Here is a 21,768-nt window from a genome sequence, read left to right as displayed (position 1 = left end):
ACGCAATCGTTTCGATTAAAAACCAACTAGATGATGAAGGCAAAACTGAGTTTAAGTTCTTCACAGGCTGCTGGGGGGGGGCGGGGCGGTGCGGAGAACAGATGACTAAACATAATAGCAAGCAGCGCAAATGTTTAAAACGTAAACATACAGCTTATATATGCACAATAAAAATCAAGTTGTATAGAGACTACAAAACGAAAAGTGTCCCACTCTTCGGAGTTTACTATCGTTGAATATTTCGTGTATACCTTCCTAGGATACTACCAGCCACATTGTAGCTCTCAGTAAACATTTGTTAAGTGTGTATTTTAAATCACCTATGGCATCACAATAAAATTTTGCACCTCATCTTTTTCATTTAAGATGCCTTGGCAATCTTTCCATGCCAGTTTATTTTTTAACAGCTAATTAGTACTCCACTGTATGAGTGAATTTACTTAACTATGCCTACTGTATTTCTCCTTATAGGAAACGCTGTAGAGACCACCACTGAACATCTTCGCATGCGTTTATATTTCTAGGATAAATCCTACACGTTGGAACTAATTTGTCAAAGAGCATGCGCATTTGATATACAGCTCCCCTATTTAATTTCTAAGGGTGCTACTATTTAAGAGTAAACTGAGAACCCAACAGAAAAATACAGCTAAGAGGAACATAATGACTCAAAATCAGAATTAACATGTTTAATCAGAATTCACTTATTAACAAGTGAAAAGATTCAATTTTGACAGTAAAAACATTCTTTCACTCCTCTAAAAAGCAGACCTAGGGAATTCCTGTTGTGGCTCAGCAGAAACAAATTTGACTGGTATCCACAAACAAATCTGACAGGTTCGATCCCTGGCCTTGTTCAGTGGATTACGGATCCTCCTTGCCATGAGCTGTGGTATATAGGGTGCAGAAGTGGCTCAGATCTGGTATTGCCGTGGCTGTGACGTAGGCCAGTATCTACAGCTCCAATTGTACTCCTACCTGGGAACCTCCATGTGCCACAGGTACCACCCTAAAAAGACAAAAAAAAAAAAAAAAAAAAAAAAAAAAGCAGACCTAAAAAAAATATCTGATCAAGACAAGACACTGCTGGGGTTTCTTGGGTTTCTGCCTCTGAAAAAAAAATTTAACTGTCTTTTAGTGTGTTTAGGATGTCTTATACTACAAGCACAACCCGAATCAAGATGTTATAACCTTTGCCCTTTGTCCAGTTTTCAAGAATAAATAAGGAAAACATGTTATTTAAATATAGCTCTATCCAACATTTATGCCCAAGTGACTATGGGTCTGGCCCCAGGGTATAGGTGAGAAAACCACCTCCTTTGGAACTGAAAGGAACAATTAGGTTAAAGTGTCAATGAACTTAGAATAATTATAATACCTCCAAGTATGGAATCATCATGAAAAGATAAAGTCAAAATAAATTTTCCAGATATTTGTTATATAAGCCTTCATACTTTGAATCTTTTAATTATTACTTTCTTTTTTACTTTATTTTGTCTTTTTGCCATTTCTTGGGCCGCTCCCGTAGCACATGGAGATTCCCAGGCTAGGGGTCGAATCGGAGCTGCAGCCACCGACCTACGCCAGAGCCACAGCAACGCGGGATCCGAGCCGCGTCTGCAACCTACACCACAGCTCACGGCAACGCTGGATCGTTAACCCACTGAGCAAGGGCAGGGATCGAACCCGCAACCTCATGGTTCCTAGTCGGATTTGTTAACCACTGTGCCACAATGGGAACTCCTAATTATTACTTTCTAATGAGAATAATAAAGATATTCCATGTTCTTTCCTTAAACTGAACAGAATCCAATGGATTTAAACTGATCTGGAGTTAAATGTTTACTCACTGACCTCAGCAAACCCCTCAAAACTCTTGGAAAAATTCCCGTTATCCACTTAACTTTACTGATAAAGGCAGAATAAAAGATACATACCTCATGGCTTCCTAAGCGATGGAATATGACTGACTTTTCAAGAAATTCTTCAAATACTCAAAAAGTTACAGCTGCTTCTCCTGCAGATTTGGTCCTCCTCCCAAAAATGGTATTAACTGTTGCTTCTGCTCAGCTTGCACCCAGTCAGAGTGTAGTGGGAAGTGGGTCAAAGACTCCTAAGCCCTTACTTCAGCCTTCATTGTCCCCTTTATTCTTGGTGACAGAAGACTGATTTTTCAGCTGGGTACTCTGCAACCCAGAATAAGACACTCTCCAGCTTCCCTTTCCTAAATTTTGGCCTACGATATACATGCTGAAGTTATTTATGGGAAGGCTGCTCAAAGGGAACTGACTGACCAGGAGGAATCTCCTTTTGTCCACATTTTGCATATGATAGCTGGAGCTTCAGCAGTCACTGAGGATCACATGGTAAACCTTAAGGGCTGATGGCAGAGACTGGTGTCCCTAGTGATGTCATGGATCCACCTTACCAGTCCTGGACTGCTCGTCTCTGGCCTTTCCTATCTGAAAGAAAAACAAACTTTTACTAAGTCATTCCCACTTTTGTTTTTTAAACTATATGCAGCAGAACCAAGACTTTAGTAAAATATGAGGGTTCACCAGTCTTTCCATCAGCATGACAGACTGCAAAGTCTTTTCCAGACAGCAGTATCCCAAGCAACTACCACCAACCAGCAAGTGATGTTTACTAACCTGCAAGTGGTGTTAACCAATCACCCCAGTGATGTATTCAGAAGTGGACTCCCCAAAGCTCAATATTCATTACCATTAACATTTTGGCATTTACAATGTGAAGATCATGACCTCCTCCAAGCTGACTTTATTATTTGACTTCCAAAATTCCAAAACAAGGAATATTTTAAAATTACACCATCAGTATTAAAGGAAAAAAGTCCAATTTCTTCCCCCAACCATTTATTGAATAGAGTCTATGTGGCAACCACTATACTGACACTGGAGTTATCAAGTAAGATAGTTGCTACTTAGATTAATTCAGCCCAGTTCATTTAAATGACTTATGAGATCTCTTCCATAGTCTAAATGAAACTGTAATTTCTAACTTGAATCAGTGAGGTGTTATGGCAGAGATGGGGCTGGGAAATGGTAAAATTAGATGATCTTTGCTTTCCAAAACGCTTCTGCTGACTGGGGGTTGGGGGTGGGAAGGGTAGTAAAGCCAGTGGGGTAAATGTTCACATTGACCTGCACTTTAAGATCCCTCTGAGTGTGAGACATTTCCAAAGCTCATTGCTTTTATCGTATAGGAGTCTGCTGCCATAGTTCATGAGGCTCTCTACTACCTGGAGATATACAAATATGCATTTACCACATTAAAGGCTCTGAGAAGTCCTGCGGTAAGAACGCTTGTTTACCTTTGATCCCACACCACCCAGCGTCAAATTATTGTGGTCCAAAGCCGACTACAAGGAAAACAAAGGAGAAAGAGTAGAAGTAGATAGCCTCCAACTTGGCCCCAAAAAGTTCTCTGCTAGAGTGACCTTTCCTAAAGTGCTGCTTGCTTATTAATGCACTGTCTCTGACAGTCCACAGAAGACACCGCATCAGGCCAGTTTATCTCTGTGGTGATACCTCTGATGTTGAAAAAGACCTGACCTCTGCCGGAACGCTTCTCCACATTCCTTACATCCATAGGGTTTTTCCTCGTTGTGGATTCTCACGTGCTGAGCGAGGTGCGAGTTTAGTCGGAAGGCTTTCTGGCATATAGTACACTTGAAAGGTTTTTCTCCAGTGTGAATCCTGTGGTGTCGAATAAGGTCTGAGGTCAAACTGAAGGCTTTCCCACACTCATTACACTGATGGCCTTTGGAGTGGCTGTGGATTCTCTGATGGTGGGTGAGAAGAAGGGCCTGACTAAAGGTTTTCCCACACTCCTTACACTCACAGGGCTCCTCCTGACTGTGAATTCTCTGGTGTCGATTAAGGTGAGAGCTGCGCCGAAAATTCTTTCCACAATGGATACATAGATAAGGTTTCTCTCCAGTATGGATTCTGAGATGTTCCAGAAGGCCAGCATTCTGACTAAAGACCTTTCCACACTCTTTGCACTGATAAGGCTTCTCGCCAAGATGAATTTTTTGATGTCTGACAAGGTGTGAACTTCTCTGAAAAGCTTTCCCACACTCATCACATTGATGACCTTTCTCTCTAGAGTGGATTTTCTGAAGTCCAGTAAGATTAGAACTCTGAGATGCTTCAGATTCACAGAGCTTTTCTCCCTTGTGCAAACCTTCATGCTTAATCAGGTCTGAGTGGTGGATAAACCCCTCCCCACATTCTGAGCATTTATAGTCAATCTCCTTGGGCTTGATCTGCTGCCTATCCAAGTCAGAGTCCTTGTAATGAGTCTCTTTGGGTTCAGATATTTTCCCAGATGATTCTACTCCTCCACAGGAGCCTTTCTCTACAACCAGCTTCCCATTCGCAATCTTGGTCTCCTTACCTAAAACATATATACCACCGATTAGCAATTTTTTGGTGCTCAGGGAAAGGAATCTGTAATTAGAAGGAAAAAAATTTGAATCAAGCCATGTGTGCAAAATGGAAATGTTGCTGCTGCTTGTGCTTGCATAGAACAAAGAATGATACATAAAAAACTGTTTAATAGGGGCTGCCTTTTGAGGACTGTGGTGGGAGGTGACTGATTTTAAATGGCTTCAAGTTATCATGGGATACACACATACACACATAAGTTAGCAAGCAAGAAAACTGTTGTAAAGGGCATGGTTGTAGGTTCTTTTTTTTTTTTTTTTTGGTCTTTTTGTCTCTTCTAGGGCCACACCCAAGGCATACAGAAGTTCCCAGGCTAGGGGTCTAATCTATTGTGTGCAGAAAGGAGACCACACCAAAATCCATACAGAATGAAAAGGCAGAGAATTATGACTCAGATAAAGGAGCAAGGAAAAAAAAACATAACAGAAAAACAGCTATCTGGAGATTACCGACCTCCATGAAAAAGACTTTAGACTGATGACAGTAGAGATGATTCAAGATCTTGGAAATAAACTGGAGAGAAAGATTGATAAATTACAAGAAACACTGAGCAAAGTAATAGAAGATTTAAGGATTAAGCAAGCAGAAATGCAAAATACAATAACTGAAATAAAAAAATTCACTAGAAGCAACCAACAGCAAGATACAGGAGGCAGAAGGAGTCAGTGAGGTGGAGGACACTGATGCCAAACAGAAAAGAAAAAAGACTGAAATGAATGCAATCTAAGAGAATATTGGGACAACGTTAAATGCGCCAACATCTGTATTATAGGGGTGCCAGAAGGAGAAGAGAGAGAGATAGGGCCAGAGAAAATATTTACAGCTGAAAACTTCCCTAACATGGGAAAGGCATCACTCACTCACATCCAGGAAGCAAAACGAGTACCATGTAAAATAAACCCAAAGAGGAACACTCCAAGACACATATTAATCAATCTGACCAAAATTAAAGACAAAGAGAAAATATTGAAAGCAGCTAGGGAAAAGAAACAAGTAACAGACAAGGGAACCCCGATAAGGCTGTTGGCAGATTTTTCAGCAGAAACTTGGCAGGCCAGAAGGGAGTGGCACAATACACTTAAAAGTGATGAAAGGAAAAAACCTCCAACCAAGATTACTCTACCCAGCAAAGCTCTCATTCAGATTTGAAGAAGGGGAGTTCCTGTTGTGGCTCAGTGGTTAACGAATCCAACTAGGAACCATGAGGTTGCAGGTTCGATCCCTGGCCTTGCTCAGTGGGTTGAGGATCCAGTGTTGTGAGCTGTGGTGTAGGTTGCAGATGTGGCTCAGACCCTGTGTTGCTGTGGCTCTGGTGTAGGTCAGCGGCTACAGCTCCAATTAGACCCCTAGCCTGGGAACCTCCACATGCCGTAGATGTAGCCCTAGAAAAGGCAAAAAAAAAAAAAAAAAAAAAAAATATATATATATATATATATATATATATATATATATATATATTTAAAGGAGAAATCAAAAGCTTTATAGACAAGTCATAGCTAATAGAATTCAGCACCAGTGAATTCACCAGCTTTATGATAAATACTAAAGCAACTTCTCTACTAGAAACAAACATATTGCAAATGACAACGCTCACCAGTAAAGGCATACATACAGTAAAGGTGGGAAATCATCCACAAACAAATATGCTACCAAAACCAGAAATTGTGAGGAGAGGAGAGTACAAATGCAGGATACTGGAGATGCAATTAAGGGATCGACAACTTAAAATAATCATGTATATATATTTTGTTGCTCTTTAAGTGTAACACCTCATTTATAGCAATGGACAGATCATCAACAAGGAAAAAACAGGCTTAAATGATGCATTAGACCAGATGAACTTAATAGATGTTTATAGAATATTCCATCCCAAAACACCAGAAAAAACATTCTTCTCAAGTGCACATGGAACATTCTCTAGGATAATCACATTCTGGGCCACAAATTAAGCCTTGGTAAATTTAAGAAAACTGAAATCATATCAAGCATTTTTTTCCAACCACAACTCTATAAGACTAGAAATCAACCACAAATAAAAAACTGCAAAAAACACATGGAAACTAAACAACATGCTACTAAACAACCAATCGGTCACTAAAGAAATCAAAGAGGAAATTAAAAAATACCTGGAAGCAGAGTTCCCTTCGTGGCTCAGCAGTTAACAAACCCGACTAGGATCCATGCAGATGCAGGTCGATCCCTGGCCCTACTCAGTGGGTTAAGGATCCAGTGTTGCCATGAGCTGTGGTGTACGTCAGAGACATGGCTCAGATCCCACGTTACTGTGGCTGTGGTCTAGGCTGGCAGCTACAGCTCCGATTCGACCTCTAGCCTAGGAACTTCCATATGCCACAGGTGCGATCCTAAAAAGAAAAAAAAAAAAAATTATATATATATATACACACACACACACACCTAGAAGCAAATGACAACAAAGATACAACAATCCAAAACCTATGGGATGAGGCAAAACCAGTTCTAAGAGCGAAGTTTATAGCAATACAAGCCTACCTCAGGAAAAAAGAAAAAGCTCAAATAAACAACCCAACTTTACACTTAAAAGCAACTAGAGAGAGAAGAACAGAAAAAAACCCAAAGTTAGCAGAAGAAAAGGAATCACAAAGATCAGATCAGAAATAAATGAAACAGAAACAAAGAAAACCATGGAAAACCACAGAAAAGAACAATGAAACTAAAAGCTGGTTCTTTGAAAAGATCAACAAAATTGATAAACCCTTAGCCAGACTCATCAAGAAAAAAACTGAGGACTCAAAATTAGAAATGAAAAAGGAGAAGTCACAATGGACATTACAAAAATACAGAAATTCAAAGATAAGAAACTACTACAAGCAACTAGATGCCAATAAGATGGGCAACCTAGAAGAAATGGATAAATTCTTAGAAAAGTACAATCTTCCAAGACTAAATCAAGATGAAAAAGAAAAGATGAACAGACCATGAACAGACCAATCACAAGTCCTAAATTGCAACTGTGATTAAAAAAACTCCCAACAAACAAAAAGTCCAGGACCAGAAGGCTTTGAAGGCGAATTCCTTTTTTTTTTTGGTCTTTTTGCCTTTTCTAGGACCATTTCTGCGGCACATGGAGGTTCCCAGGCTAGGAGTCCAATTGGAGCTGTTGCTGCCGGGCTACACCAGAGTCACAGCAACTCGGGATCCGAGCCACGTCTGCAACCTACACCACAGCTCACTGCAATGCCGGATCCTTAACCCACTGAGCAAGGCTGGGGATCGAACCACAACCTCATGGTTCCTAATCGGATTCGCTAACCACTGAGCCACGACGGGAACTCCTCAAAGGTGAATTCTATCAAACAGTTAGAGAAGAGCTAACACCTATTCTTCTGAAACTATTCCAAAAAATTGCAGAGGGGACTTCCTGTCATGGCGCAGTGGTTAACGAATCCGACTAGGAACCATGAGGTTGCGGGTTCGGTCCCTGCCCTTGCTCAGTGGGTTGACGATCTGGTGTTGCCATGAGCTGTGGTGTAGGTTGCAGACGCGGCTCGGATCCCACATTGCTGTGGCTCTGGTGTAGGCCGGTGACTACAGCTCCGATTAGACCCCTAGCCTGGGAACCTCCATATGCCGCAGGAAGTGGCCCCAGAAATGGCAAAAAGACACACACACACACACACACAAAAAAAAAAAAACCAAAAAATTGCAGAGGAAGGAACACTCCCAAACTCATTCTGTAAGGCCACCATCACCCCGACACAAAAACCAGACAAAGATACCACAGAGAAAGAAAATTACAGGCCAATATCACCGATGAACATAGATGCAAAAATTCTCAACAAAATACCAGCAAACTGAATTTATCAATACATTAAAAGGATGGTACACCATGACCAACTGGGATTTATCCCAGGGATGCAAGGATTTTTCAATATCCTCAAATCAATTAGTGTGATCTATACCACATTAACTCAATGAAGAATAAAAACCAGGATGATCCTCTCAATAGATGCAGAAAAAGCTTTTGACAAAATCCAACACCAATTTCTGATAAAAACCTTCCGGAAAGTGGTTCCAAGAGGGAAGCTACCTCAACATAATAAAGGCTATATATGACAAACCCACAGCTAACATCATTCTCAATGGTGAAAAGCTGAAAGAATTCCTGCTAAGATCAGGGACAAGATAACGACGTCCTCTCTTGCCACTATTATTCAACATGGTTTTGGAAGCCCTAGCCATGGAAATCAGAGAAGAAAAATAAAAGGAATCCAAATTGGAAAGAAAGAAGTAAAACTATATGTTTTACTAACTGTTTGCAGATGCCATGATAACTATACCTAGAGAATCCTACAGATGCTACCAGAAAACCCCCAGAGCGCATCAATGAATTGGGTAGTTGCAGGATGCAAAATTAATACTCAGAAATATTTCACATTCCAACCAAGACACTCTACCTGCCCCCCCTGTTCATCTCTCCATGGATCATCTACCCAGTCTAACTCTCCCCTGCTCACAGGCTCTGTCCAGCCACCCAGCTCACCGCCTTGGTGCCTGTGCCAGCAATGGCGTCAGGAAAACACCTGCACATTAAGATTCCTATTCGTGACAGTATGACCTTGTCCAAAGTGGCTGGCACCACAGTCTATCTCCAGCTAGAAAGTTTCCAGCCCTCCGGCTCCTTCAAGATCTGGGGCATTAAACACCTATGCAAGATGTGGTCTGAGCGAGGCTGTGAACATTTCATCTGCTCCTCTGCAGGCAAAGCAGGCATGGCAGCCGCCTGTGCAGCCAGGAAGCTGGGCATCCCTGCCTTGATTGTTGTGCCCAGCACCACACCTGCCCTCACCATCCAGTGGTTCAAGAATAAGGGTGCCATGGTCAAGGTGGGGGGTGAGACCTTGGACGAGGCCATCAAGCTGGCCAAGGACCTGGTGAAAACAACCGAGGCTGGGTCTACATCCCTCCCTCTGATGACCCCCTCATCTGAGAAGGCCACATGTCCATCATGAAAGAGCTGAAGGAGATGATGAGTGCAAAGCCGGGGGCCATCATACTGGCAGTGGGGGGTGGAGGCCTGTTGTATGGAGTGGCCCAGGGGCTGCTGGAAGTGGGCTGGGGCGATGTTTCCATCATTGCCATGGAGACCATTGGAGCCAACAGCTTCAATGCTTCCACCAAGGCCGGCAAGCTGGTCACCCTGCCCCGGATTACCAGTATTACCAAAGCCCTGGGTGTGACCACCGTGACGGCTTAAGCCATGAAAGTGTTTCAGGAAAAGCCTGTTTTCTCTTAAGTTATCTCGGACCAGGAGGCTGTGGCCTCTCTTGAGAAATTTGTGGATGATGATATGATCCTGGTAGAGCTTGCCTGTGGGGCAGCCCTGGCCACCAACTACGGCAAGGTGGTTCAGAAGCTGCAGGGAGAGGGCAAACTCTGCACCCAGCTGTCCTCCCTCGTGGTCATTGTCTGTGGGAGCAGCAACATCAGCCTGCCCAGCTGCTGGCCCTCAAGGAACAGCTGGGCATGAAGAACAGGCCTCCCCAGTGAGGACCCCTCCCCTCCTCCATAAGGGCTGGAGTTTTATCCAGTGCCTGACTATAAATACTGTTCTTGTGTCCAGTGGGAGCCTTTTGGCCCAGGCAGCCAGTAACCTTCCTGTTTCCATGATGAGTCAGTTATACAGGTGCCAGAAGGTCAGCAGCCAGTGAGGCTGTGAACAGCACTCTGGTATCCATGTGACAACTCTGTGGCCACCCTTATCCACCTCGGATAGAGTGACAGCCTCCCACGTGGAAAACACCACATCCCCAGGGCTGGTAGGTAGGAGGGACAGCAGTGGGTATCCCCTTTTCTAATGTGTAAATGTTTTCATTTAAGAAAAACATGTGGGAGTTCCTGTCGTGGCGCAGTGGTTAACAAATCCGACTAGGAACCATGAGGTTGCGGGTTTGGTCCCTGCCCTTGCTCAGTGGGTTAACGATCCGGCGTTGCTGTGGGCTGTGGTATAGGTCGTAGACACGGCTCGGATCCCGCATTGCTGTGGCTCTGGCGTAGGCTGGTGGCTACGGCTCCGATTAGACCCCTAGCCTGGGAACATCCCATATGCTGCGGGAGTGGCCCAAGAAATGGCAAAAAGACAAAAAAAAAAAAAAAAAGAAAAACATGTATTTATTGAAAAAAAAAAAATCTCGCATTCCTATACCCTGAAAGGTCAGAAAGAAAAATTAAGTAAAATAATCCCATCTATCATCACATCAAAAAAAGTAAAACACTTGGGAATAAACCTACCTAAAGAGACAAAAGTCCTGTATTCTGAAAACTATAAGATGCTAATGAAAGAAATCAAAGATGCCACAACACATGGAAAGATACCATGCTTGGACTGGAAGAACCAACAATGGACTGGAAGAATCAACATTGTCAAAATGACTATACTACCTAAGCCAATCTACAGATTAGAGCAATCCCTATCAAATTACCAAGGACATTTTTCACAGAACTAGAACAAAATATTTTCAAGTTTGTTTGGAAGCACAAAAGATCCACCACAGCCAAAGCCATCCTGGGAAAGAAAAATGAAGCAGGAGGAATGAGGCTCCCTGACTTCAGAGTATACTATAAACATACAATCAGCAAATCAGTATGGTACTGGCACAAAAACAGAAATATAGATCAGTGGAACAGGACAGAAAGCCCAGAATTAAACCCACACACAACTATGGTCAACCAATCTATGACAAATGAAGCAAGAAAATACAATGGAGAAAAGACAGTCCCTTCAATAAATGGTGCTAGGAATCTGGAGAGCTAGATGTAAAAGAATGAAATTAGAACACTCCCTAACACCATACACAAAAATAAACTCAAAATGGATTAAAAACCTAAATGTAAGACTGAATACTATAAAATTCTTAGAGGAAAACATGGGCTGAACACTGTCTGACATAAACCACAGCAGTATCTTCTCAGATCTACCTAATGACAATAAAAACAAAAATAAACAAATGACCTAATTAAATTTAAAAGTTTCTGCACAGCAAAGGAATATTTTTATTTAAACAAAATAAAAAGACAACTCACGGAATGGGAGAAAATATTTACAGAGGAATCAACTGACAAGGGATTAATCTCCAAAATATATAACACGTGCTGCAGCTCAATACAAAACAAAACAAAACCCAACCCCATCAAAAAATGGGCAGAAGATCTAAACAATTGTCAAAAAAAGACATATAGATGGCCAAAAAACACATGAAAAGATGTTCAGGATTCGGAAGATGTGGTATATATACACAATGGAATACTACTCAGCCATAAAAAAGAATGGCATAATGCCATTTGCAGCAACATGGATGGAACTAGAGAATCTCATACTGAGTGACATGAGCCAGAACGACAAAGACAAATACCATATGATATCACTTATAACTGGAATCTAATATCCAGCACAAATGAACATCTCCTCAGAAAAGAAAATCATGGACTTGGAGAAGAGACTTGTGGCTGCCTGATGGGAGGGGGAGGGAGTGGGAGGGATCGGGAGCTTGAGCTTATCAGACACAACTTCGAATAGATTTACAAGGAGATCCTGCTGAGTAGCATTGAGAACTATGTCTAGATACTCATGTTGCAACAGAACAAAGGGTGGGGGAAAAATGTAATTGTAATGTATACATGTAAGGATAACCTGACCCCCTTGCTGTACAGTGGGAAAATTAAAAAAAAAAAAAAAAAAAAGATGTTCAACATCACTAATTATTAAAGAAATGCAAATAAAAAAAAGCATTTAGAAATTTCCAACAAATGCTACAATTAAAAATTAATTTACATAAAGAAAAAAAAAAGAAATGCAAATCAAAACTACTATGAGGTACTACCTTACACCAGCCGGAATGGTCATCATCAAAAAATCTGCAAATAATAAATGCTGCAGAGGGTGTGGGGAATACACTGTTAGTGGGAAGGTAAATTGGTGCAACCACTATGGAAAACGGTAGGGAGATTCCTCAAAAAACTAATAATGGAATTACCATATGATCCAGTAATCCCACTCCTGGGCATCTATCCAGAGAAAACCATGACTGGAAAAGATACATGTACCCCAGTGTTCATTGTAGCACTTTGTAGCACTTTATACAATAGCCAAGACATGAAAGCAGCTTAAATGTCCATCAGCAGAGGAGAGGATAAATAGGATGTGGTGCATATACACAGTAGAATATTACTCAACCATACAAGGGAATGAAATAATGGCATTTGCAGCAACATGGATAGACCTAGAAATGATGCTAAGTGAAGCTCAGACAATGAGACACAAACATCATATGCTATCACTTATATGTGGAATCTAAAAAAAGAACACAATGAACTTATATGCACAATAGAAACTGACTCTCAGACTTTAAAAATTTTGGAATTCCCTTGTGGTTCAGCAGATTAAGAATCTTGACTAATATCCATGAGGATGTGCGTTTGATCCCCAGCCTTACTCAGTAGGTTAAGGATCTGGCATTTCCACAAGCATAGGTCCCAGATGTGGCTCAAATCTGGCACTGCTGTGGCTGTGGCATAGGCTGGCAGCTGCATCTCTGATTCTACCCCTAGCCCAGGAACTTCCGTGTGCTACAGGTGCAGCCCTAAAAAGGAAAAAAAAAAAAAAAAAAAAAAAAAGAAAAACTTATGGTTACCAAAGGAGACAGGTTGAGAAGCACGGGAGGGATGGGCTGGGGATCTGGGATGGAAATGTTCTATTTATTTATTTGTCTTTTTGCCTTTTCTAGGGCCACTCCTGCAGCACATGGAGGTTCTCAGGCTAGGGGTCCAATTGGAGCTGTAGCCACTGGCCTACGCCAGAGCCACAGCAACGTGGGATCCAAGCCGCGTCTTCGATCTACCCCACGGCTGGATCCCCAACCCACTGAGCAAGGCCAGGGATCGAACCTGCAACCTCATGGTTCCTAGTTGGATTCGTTAACCACTGAGCCATGACGGGAACTCCAAGGGATGGAAATGTTCTAAAGTTAGGTTTTGATGAAGGCTCTACAACTACAAATATAATACAAATCCATTGAATTAAAAAACAGAAATAAGGAGTTCCTGTTGTGGCTCAGCAGTAACGAACCTATCCATGAGGATGAGTATCTATCCATGAGGATGAGGGTTTAATCCCTGGTCTCGCTCATAAGGATCTGGATTGCCATGAGCTGTGGTATAGGTCGCAGATATGGCTCTGATCCTGTGGTGCTGTGGCTGTGGTGTAGGCCGGCAGCTGTAGCTCCAATTGGACCCCCAGCCTGGGAACTTCTGTATGCTGAGGGTACAGCCCTAAAAAGACAAAGAAAGAAAGAAAAGACTGCGGTCATTTACAATAATTTGAAGGTGGTAAGAAAAAATGAGTGATGAATCATGTGGCTGGAATTCTCTGCCTTGGAGAGAAACTTTTTAAATTCACCCCAAAAGTAACAGGGAGAAGAGGAAGGTGAAGGTCCACACAGGAGAAGGATTCAGTTTTAAATGAGGGAAAAATCCCCAAAACAAACATAAAAAAAGGATTAGGGTCCAAGGGAAGGGTACGGAATGAAGGAAATTTTATACCTTGACTGTGGTAATGATTAGACCCCGTAATTATTTCATGTTTGTGAAAACTCAACAGCCTACATACACTTACAAAGAGAGAATTTTACTGCATGTAAATTATACCTCGACAAACGTGACTCAGAGCAAAAAGCAAAATGCCAAGGGTGCTGAGCAAGGTCTCAGCGGGGGACTACAAAGCCCACTGCATCTCACACAAAGAAGATGCAGTCTTTTCTTACCCTTCTCTCTTTCAGGCTTTGGAACATCACACTCAGGTTGGACCTGCTGCTCCAGCACTGCTTTCAGAGGGGCTGTCTCCTCCACAGGCATTTTCTGTTTCTTTGCCTGGTCTGGGTCCTAGGGGTGATTATGTACACGTGAGTTTAGGAGGAAACTGCTGCTCAGAGTAACACTACAATGTTAGAAAAAAGAGAGAATGAAGAGAAACCACAGAAGGGCAAAGAAAAGAGGCTGGAGAATCTGGAGCACATTCTGTTTCCTCCCAGCAAAGACAGTCAAGGCTGAGGTAAGACCTTCAGCAGTGAACAGCCAGAATGAAAAGAACTGAGCCAAACCTTAGCAATTCTCCACTGCTGAGCTCATGGCCACTTCTCTGGCCAGAGGTCTCAATTCCTACTTTCCTGCACAAGAGCACAGCTGATCCTTACCACCTGCTGTCCTGCTCCACCCAGCTCTGACTGCAAATCCTCCAGTACGACCACCACGTCTTCCCCGCTCTCTGGGTGATGCTCCCGCACCCGGGCCTGGAGCTCCTCAGGCAAGATGGTCAGGAACTGCTCCAGCACCAGTAGCTCCAGGATCTGCTCCTTGCTGTGGGTCTCAGGCTGCAGCCACTGTCGGCACAGTTCCCGGAGCCGGCTCAGTGCCTCTCGAGGTCCTGCAGTCTCTTCATACCGCAACTGCCTGAATTGTTTGCACAATGGCTCCTGTCCGAGGCCTGTGCTCTTTCCCTGCAGCTTGACTCCCTGTTCCTGAGCAGAGCAGTGATTCTCCTCCACTACTCGCAGCCCCCCCTTCTTGAGATTCAGAGGAGCCGGGGAATAAGCAGTCACCAATGTTGTCGCCATTCCCAGTTCAGACTGCTCTGTTTTGGAGAACCTTCTTGTGACTGCCTCCTCAGTGATATTCCTGAAAAAGTAGTAGCAAGAATCACAGAGGAAGTTCCCATTGTGGCTCATCAGTAACAAATCTGAGTAGTATTCATGAGGACTTGGGTTCGATCCTGGCCTTGCTCATTGGGTTAGGGATTGGGCATTTGTTGTAAGCTATGGTGTAGGTCGCAGATGCGGCTCTGATCCCACGTGGCTGTGGCTGTGGTGCAGGCCGGCAGATGCAACTCAGATATGACCCCTAGCCTGGGAACTTTCACGTGCCACAAGTGTAGCCCTAAAAAGAAAAACAAATCACAGAAACAGTAATAGTATTAGTAACCATAATAATATCAATACCCTTTAGTTGGGTTTATACATTTCCAACAATTACTATCCTTTTTTTTCTCTGTGAAACAACCACACAAAACGAGAAGACTGTTTTACAGAAGGCTGCCAGCTCACATAGCAGGAAGAATGGATTTGAAAAACCACCATTGTGGGAGTTCCTGTTGTGGCTCAGTGGGTTAAGAACCCAACTCGTATCCATGAGGATGCAGGTTCACTTCAGTGGGTCAAAGGATCCAGCATTGCCATGAACTGTTGGTACAGGTCACAAACAGGGCTCGGATCCCATGTTGCTGTGGCGCAGGCTGGCAGCTGGCATTCCAATTCGACCCCTAGCCTGGGAACTTCCATGTGCCACAGGAGCAGCCCTGAAAAAAAAAAACAAAAAAGAAAACAATTACCATTTTGTAACCCTTGATGAAATAACTGATTCAATCAAGGACCACAAATGGGGGAAACCTTTAGGTGAAAGGACAATCTCGGAGTTCCCATCGTGGCACAGTGGTTAACGAAATCTGACTAAGAACCATGAGGTTGCACGTTTGATCCCCGGCCTTGCTCAGTAGGTTAAGGATCCGGTGTTGCCGTGAGCTGTGGTGTAGGTCGAAGACGCAGCTCGGATCCTGGGTTGCTGTGGCTCTGGCGTAGGCTGAAGGCTGCAGGTCCGATTCGACCCCTTGCCTGGGAACCTCCATATGCCATGGGAACAGCTCAAGAAAAGGTAAAAAGACAAAAAAAAAAAAAAAAAATTCATGAAAACAAAAAGAGACATGGGAAAGGTATTTTTCTAGATTAAAGAGACATAGCAACAATGTGTGAAATTTGGTCGAGTTTAAAAAAAAAGATACAAATATGTTTTAAAGAATTCAGAAATCTGAATATGAATGCTATATAGGCAAACTCTGGCCCAGGAAACCAAACAGGGCCCAAAGCCTGTTTTTATACATAATGCTTTACTGAAATATAGCCATACCCATTTGTGTGGATACTGTTTACATCTGCTTTCACAATACACTAGCAAGACCGAGTTCAGCTGACTCGAACTATAGGACAATGACCCCTGCATAGCCAAAAATCTGGGTACTACTATCTCTACCTCAAAAACAAAAGAACTTTAGTTCCCCTGTGGCTCAGCAGGTTAAGGACCTAGCATTGTTACGGCTGCGCTTGGGTCAATCCCTAGCTTGGAGACTTCCACACACCGTGGGCGCAGCCAAAAAGAAAACAAAAAACAAAGGAACTGATGAATGATTAAGGGTTGGAAGCTGAAATAGCTTGGACAGGATCAGGACTCAAACTCTAGCTCCTCTGATTCCACAATACTGTGATCTCTAATCAAACACAAACTTCCCCATACTTCATTTAAAGATCTGGAGGAGTTCCTGTTGTGGCTCAGTAGGTTAAGAACCAAACTAGTATCTATGAGGATGTGGGTTCTATCCCTGGCCTCGCTCAGCAGGTTAAGGATCCAGTATTGCTGTGAGCTGTGGTGTAGGTTGCAGATGAGGCTCAGATCTGGTGTTGCTGTGGCTGTGCTACAGGTCGGCAGCTGCAACTCCAATTCAACCTCTAGCCTGGGAACTTCCATATGGTGTGGCTGTAAAAATAAAATAAAAAAAATAAAGATCTGAAAAATGAAAATAGTTACTCTATTTATTGAAAAAAATCCACATACAATTGAATGAATGTAATTCAAAGCTTTCTGTTCAATCAACTGTAGTTGCCAAGAATCATGTCACCCACAAAGCTGAAAACATTCGCTACCCGGCCCTTTACAGACAAAGTGTATAGGTTCTCAGAGTTTTCTCTTGTGGGATACGTTTCATGGTCATGTAAGCGAATATTCCCAGGAGATGGTAATAAATTTATTGTGTATGTTTTGGGGAGGGGGAACTGTGCGTGTGGGTATTTGAAGAGAAAAAGAACACAATGTACCATGAAGTTCACAACTGATGCTCTATGAGTGGTACATAGCATAAATTTTACTATTCCTTCAACTTTTCTATAGATCTGAAAATTCCTAAAATGCTGAGAGGGAAAAAAAGACACAAAGTGAGCAAAACTGTTTGTATGTTAACTAAAGCCAATGTCGGAATTAGCTAAAAGAATGTAAGGATATTCATAACTCATTTCATTTATTGTCTACTATGTGCCAGACTCTCGTAGCTGCTGGAGATATACAGAGATAAAAGAGCTCCCTGGCCTCTATAGCTCTCTGTTCCTCAAGAAATCTCAAATGAATAAGCAATAATAGTTCAGTGTATTAAGCCCCACGATGAAGGTAAGTGCAGGATCCTAGCAGAGCACAAGTGGAAAGAGAGTTAATTTCATTAGCACGTCAGAAAGGGCTTCTGGAGGTGAATCCTTCTGACTCTTAAAAGACAAGTGAAAGTTAGGCAGGAAAACAGGGATGTGGCTTTTCAGACAGAGAAATGTCTGACCCATCAAGCTACTGGAAAGCCTAGCATGTTCAGGGGAGTAGTTAATTGTGGCTGAAAAAAAGCTAAGTGGGGCTGGAACCCTGGGATACACCTCCATGTAAGGTGTAAGAAGGAACGACTACAGAGGTAGGAAGACAGTATCCAGAAGGCCAAGGAGATGTTTCTGTAAGTGTGGAGTGGTGGAAAGAGCCTGGGCTCCAATCTGGCCCTGTCACATATACTCTGACCGGGGAAAAGGTCCTTATCCTCTTGGAGCATTAGTTTACTAATTTGTAAAATGAAGATAATACCCAATTCAGAGAGGTTTTTTTTGGTGGCGGCGGTGGCGGGGGGGGGGGGGGGGGGGTGGTTGTTAGGGCCACACTTGTGGCATTCCTAGGCCAGGAATCTATTGTAGCTACAGCTGCCGGCCACAGCCACAGCAACGCAGGATCCAAGCTGCATCTGTGACCTACACCACAGCTCACGACAATGCCAGGGATCAAACTCTCATCCTCATGGATACTAGTTGGATTCGTTTCAGTTGCACCACAACGGGAACTCCCATAGAGATGTTTTGAGGTAAATGAGAAAATAACTGTAGGCATTCCCGTTGTGGCTCAGTGGTTAATGAATCCAACTAGGAACCCTGAGGTTGCAGATTTGATCCCTGGCCTTGCTCAGTGGGTTAAGGATCTGGCGTTGCCGTGAGCTGTGGTGTAGGTCGAAGATGCGGCTCAGATCTCGACTTGCTGTGGCTCTGGCATAGGCTGGAAGCTACAGCTCTGATTGGATCCCTAGCCTGGAACCCTCCATATGCCATGGGAGCGGCCCTAGAAAAGGCAAAAAGACAAAAACAAAACAAAACAAACAAAACAATTGATTTATAATTATTGGAACTAATTGATTTGGAATTGGAATTATAAAGAGGCAGTGTTCAAGAGTGTGAAATGTTACAGCAAGGGGGGTTAACCTACAACCTGACATATACACTTAGTTAAAAAACGCAGAGGTCATTGCACTGCTGCGAAGGCAATTCTGGTCTAGGGATAGGGAAAACAGTCACCTTGACACAGGAAAATGAGAAAATGCCAAAAGTAGGCAAAAATTTAATCTTTTAAAAGATAGGACATTGAAAGGAAGGAGAGGCATAGGACATAAGCTGGAGGGGGGTAATGTAGAGGACAGGTATGTTTATGTGGATGTCCTCCTTATTTTTCAGCCCAGATTATCTCAATACTGCCAGATCTGTATTTCCTTTTGGCTATCTGGTACCTAGATACCCTAAAAAAGCCTCTCAAACCAAACATGTCAAAAATGAACTCAGAATTACACCATCCTTTGAAATAGGCTCTCGGTATACGTGGACTTAGCATTCTTGATTTTGACTACTCTTGAGTGACCCTAAAGATCGGTGAAATTGTGTCTGCTGACTATTGATACACACTTCTGAACCAATATCCATGAGGCTCACTCAATTAGTGGCTCTGCCCAATTAGGCTCCAAATACAACTTGCTGTTATATATTCCTGGATGTGTATACAGTATCACCGATATTTATTTTTCTTTGTAAAAAATGGACCTAAGGAGTTCCCAATGTGGCAAAGTGGGTTAAGAATCTGATTGAAGTAGCTCAGGTCACTGCTGAGGGCCAGCAATCTCCTGGCCCAGCACAGTGGGTTAAAGTATTCGGCATTGCCAGAGCTGTGGTATAGGTCGCAGCTGTGCCCCAGATTCAATCTCTGACCCAGGAATTTCCATATGCTGCAGGTGTGGCCGTTAAAAAAAAAAAAAAAAAAAAAAAAAAAGACTTAAAATTCAAAAAGCCAACCCTGCCGCAGTTGACCTTTGAACAACACCAGTTTGAAATGTGCAGGTCCATGTGGATTTTTTTTTCCCAATAACTATGTAGTACAGTACTACACAAACTGATGATGGATGAATCTGCAAATTTGCCCCCGGAATAGAGAGAGTCCAATGTAATCTTCGAATGCCCTGGGATAGGAGTCCTAATTCCCGTGTTGTTCAAGGGTCAACTGTATTCTTAATGGAAGTGTGTAAAAAAAAAAAAAAGTCCACGAAAGTAATGGCTGTTTGCCAGAAAATTAACATTTGGTATTATGGTGGTTAATTTTATGTGAAACTTGACTGGGCCACTGGGTACCGAGATATCTGGCCAAACATTACTCTGGGTGTTTCTGGAAGGGTGTTTTTGGATAAGATTAACATTTACATTAGTTGACTGGGTAAAGCAGATCAGCCTCTCTGAAAGGAGTGGGCTTCATCCAACCAGTTGAAGGCCAGAATAGAACAAAAAGGCTAATTATTCCCTAAGTAAGAAAGAATTCTCCTTGCTTGAAAGCCTTCAAACTGGGACATGAGCTTTTTTCTGCCTGGGAATCACCTGATTCCATTCTTGTCCGCCCCCGCTACAGTTTTATAGCCTGATGAGTTCCCAGCTGCAGATGCTTTTAAACAGGTCAGATGTTCCTCCTCTGCTCAAAATCTTCCGAAAACTCTTCGCAGCAAGAAATGACCAAATTTCTTACACAACAAAATACGTACTTTTTCTACACGCCTCCTGCCACCCTACCCCCCAGTCTCTGATATCATCCTCTACACACTTCCCTCTTATTCACTGTGCTCCAACCACTCGGGTCTCCGTGCTATCCCTTGAACATGTTAAGCAAGCTCCTGCTTTAGGGCCTTTGCACTTGCTACTCCCCCTGCCTAGAAAGTTCGTGCCCCCAAAGGCTACATAGGTCTTGTAACCTCCCTCAGGTTTCTGTTCAAATGCTACCATCTAAGACTTATCTTACTACATATTTAAAATTGAGCTCAATGGATGAAAAATATTTAGCAGAAGGTTGTGCCCTGAAAACTACATCCACAGCTTCACCCCTTTCCTAGGCCGCAGGATTGACACCCCCGCCCGCCTCCACACACGCCCCCAGTCCACACAACCCTTCCGCCGGGTAAGGCTTCTCTGGACCCCCAACCTCAGTCAAATCAGATGTTCCCCAGCCCACCGGCCGCCGTTCCTCCCCAACCTGGAGCACAGTCACCACTCACCTCTCCAAGGACCCGCAGGAACAGCCACACGCTCTAAAGAACCACGGTCTTATCTCTTTGCAGAGCGGCGCATCTTAGCTCCGCCCTCGCACCACGGCGCACCTGAGCGTCCGCTCTAGGAATTCCGGAGGACCGCGGCTCTGTGGTCCTCCTGCTCTCGCCTCGCTTAAGGAGGCCAGGCTCCCCGCGTTGGTTGGATGTTCTCCCAGCCTTGAGGCTGGAAGGGGAGTGCCGGCGAGAACTTAGATTTTTTTTTTTTTATTATTTTTTTAAACCGAAATTTATTTTATTCGTGTAAAAACAGGCCAGGTCACTTTAGTATTATTACAAACAGCCAGCATTCCACTTTTCCCACCCACATATTTAAAACATAGGCACATATTTTTATCATTTCTCCCCAATATAGAAAGTCATCAGATACAGTGGCAAAAATAAATATTTAAGTATTTTGAAGATTCAATTGAACAATGAACATCTATTTGGATTGAAATGTTTAAAGTAATAAAAAAATTAAGAATTGTTACCAAACGCAAGTTCGTGTGCCAGACACACAACCAAAGCATCACAGTTTGGAGCAGGAAAATGCTTATTGCAGGGAGAGGCTTGTGCTCAAAACACCCGGATCTCCCCAAAGGGTTTCAGCAAAGCATTTTTAAAAACCAGGTAAGGAAAGTGGGCTCTTTTGTACGTGATCAGCTGGAGCACAATTCTCTGACTGGTTGATGTTGAGGTAACAGGGCATCAACAGTTATTAGTCCTTAGGAACCTGTAGGTCTGGGAGCTCATGACCAT

General features: G+C 43.0%; 1 protein-coding gene and 1 pseudogene across 5 annotated transcripts; one reads left to right on the top strand and one right to left on the bottom strand.

The window, feature by feature from the left end:
- Positions 1–674: 674 nt before the first annotated feature.
- ZSCAN26 (zinc finger and SCAN domain containing 26) lies at positions 675–21,030 on the bottom strand. Of its 5 annotated transcripts, XR_014809812.1 has the most exons (6): positions 20,977–21,030; positions 14,696–15,176; positions 14,267–14,384; positions 3,332–4,419; positions 1,694–2,462; positions 675–830 (listed from the first exon to the last, which is right to left on the bottom strand). XR_014809812.1 is itself a non-coding variant. In XM_084967718.1 (5 exons), exons 2-5 carry the CDS (start codon positions 15,113–15,115, stop codon positions 2,459–2,461), a joined length of 1,413 nt encoding a protein of 470 aa, XP_084823844.1. In that variant the 5' UTR covers positions 15,116–15,176; positions 20,977–21,030; the 3' UTR covers positions 675–2,458. The 5 variants fall into 5 exon arrangements, 3 of the variants coding, with proteins under 3 accessions (XP_084823844.1, XP_084823845.1, XP_020955470.1); XR_014809810.1 differs by having other exon boundaries at positions 675–2,462; XM_084967718.1 differs by having other exon boundaries at positions 675–2,462; positions 3,549–4,419.
- On the top strand, positions 9,014–9,998 carry LOC100152500 (L-serine dehydratase/L-threonine deaminase pseudogene; annotated as a pseudogene).
- Positions 21,031–21,768: the final 738 nt, after the last annotated feature.

The sequence above is a fragment of the Sus scrofa genome, chromosome 7 (genome assembly GCF_054392235.1).
Source record: "Sus scrofa isolate SSC_HxYL_T2T_F1_AM1 chromosome 7, Sscrofa_HxYL_maternal_Yorkshire_Landrace_v2.0, whole genome shotgun sequence".
NCBI lineage: Eukaryota > Metazoa > Chordata > Mammalia > Artiodactyla > Suidae > Sus > Sus scrofa.
This window is presented reverse-complemented; position numbering and strand designations above follow the sequence as displayed.

Bases quoted from the DNA above. Each gene is read 5' to 3' on its own strand.
- ZSCAN26 (XM_021099811.2), bottom strand. From the start codon at position 15,115: ATGGCGACAACATTGGTGACTGCTTATTCCCCGGCTCCTCTGAATCTC. The intron at 14,385-14,695 runs GTAAGGATCAGC...AATCACCCCTAG, and splicing joins GTGGAGCAGGACAGCAGGTG to GACCCAGACCAGGCAAAGAA. The intron at 4,420-14,266 runs GTAAGAAAAGAC...TATATGTTTTAG, and splicing joins AAAGCCTGAAAGAGAGAAGG to GTAAGGAGACCAAGATTGCG.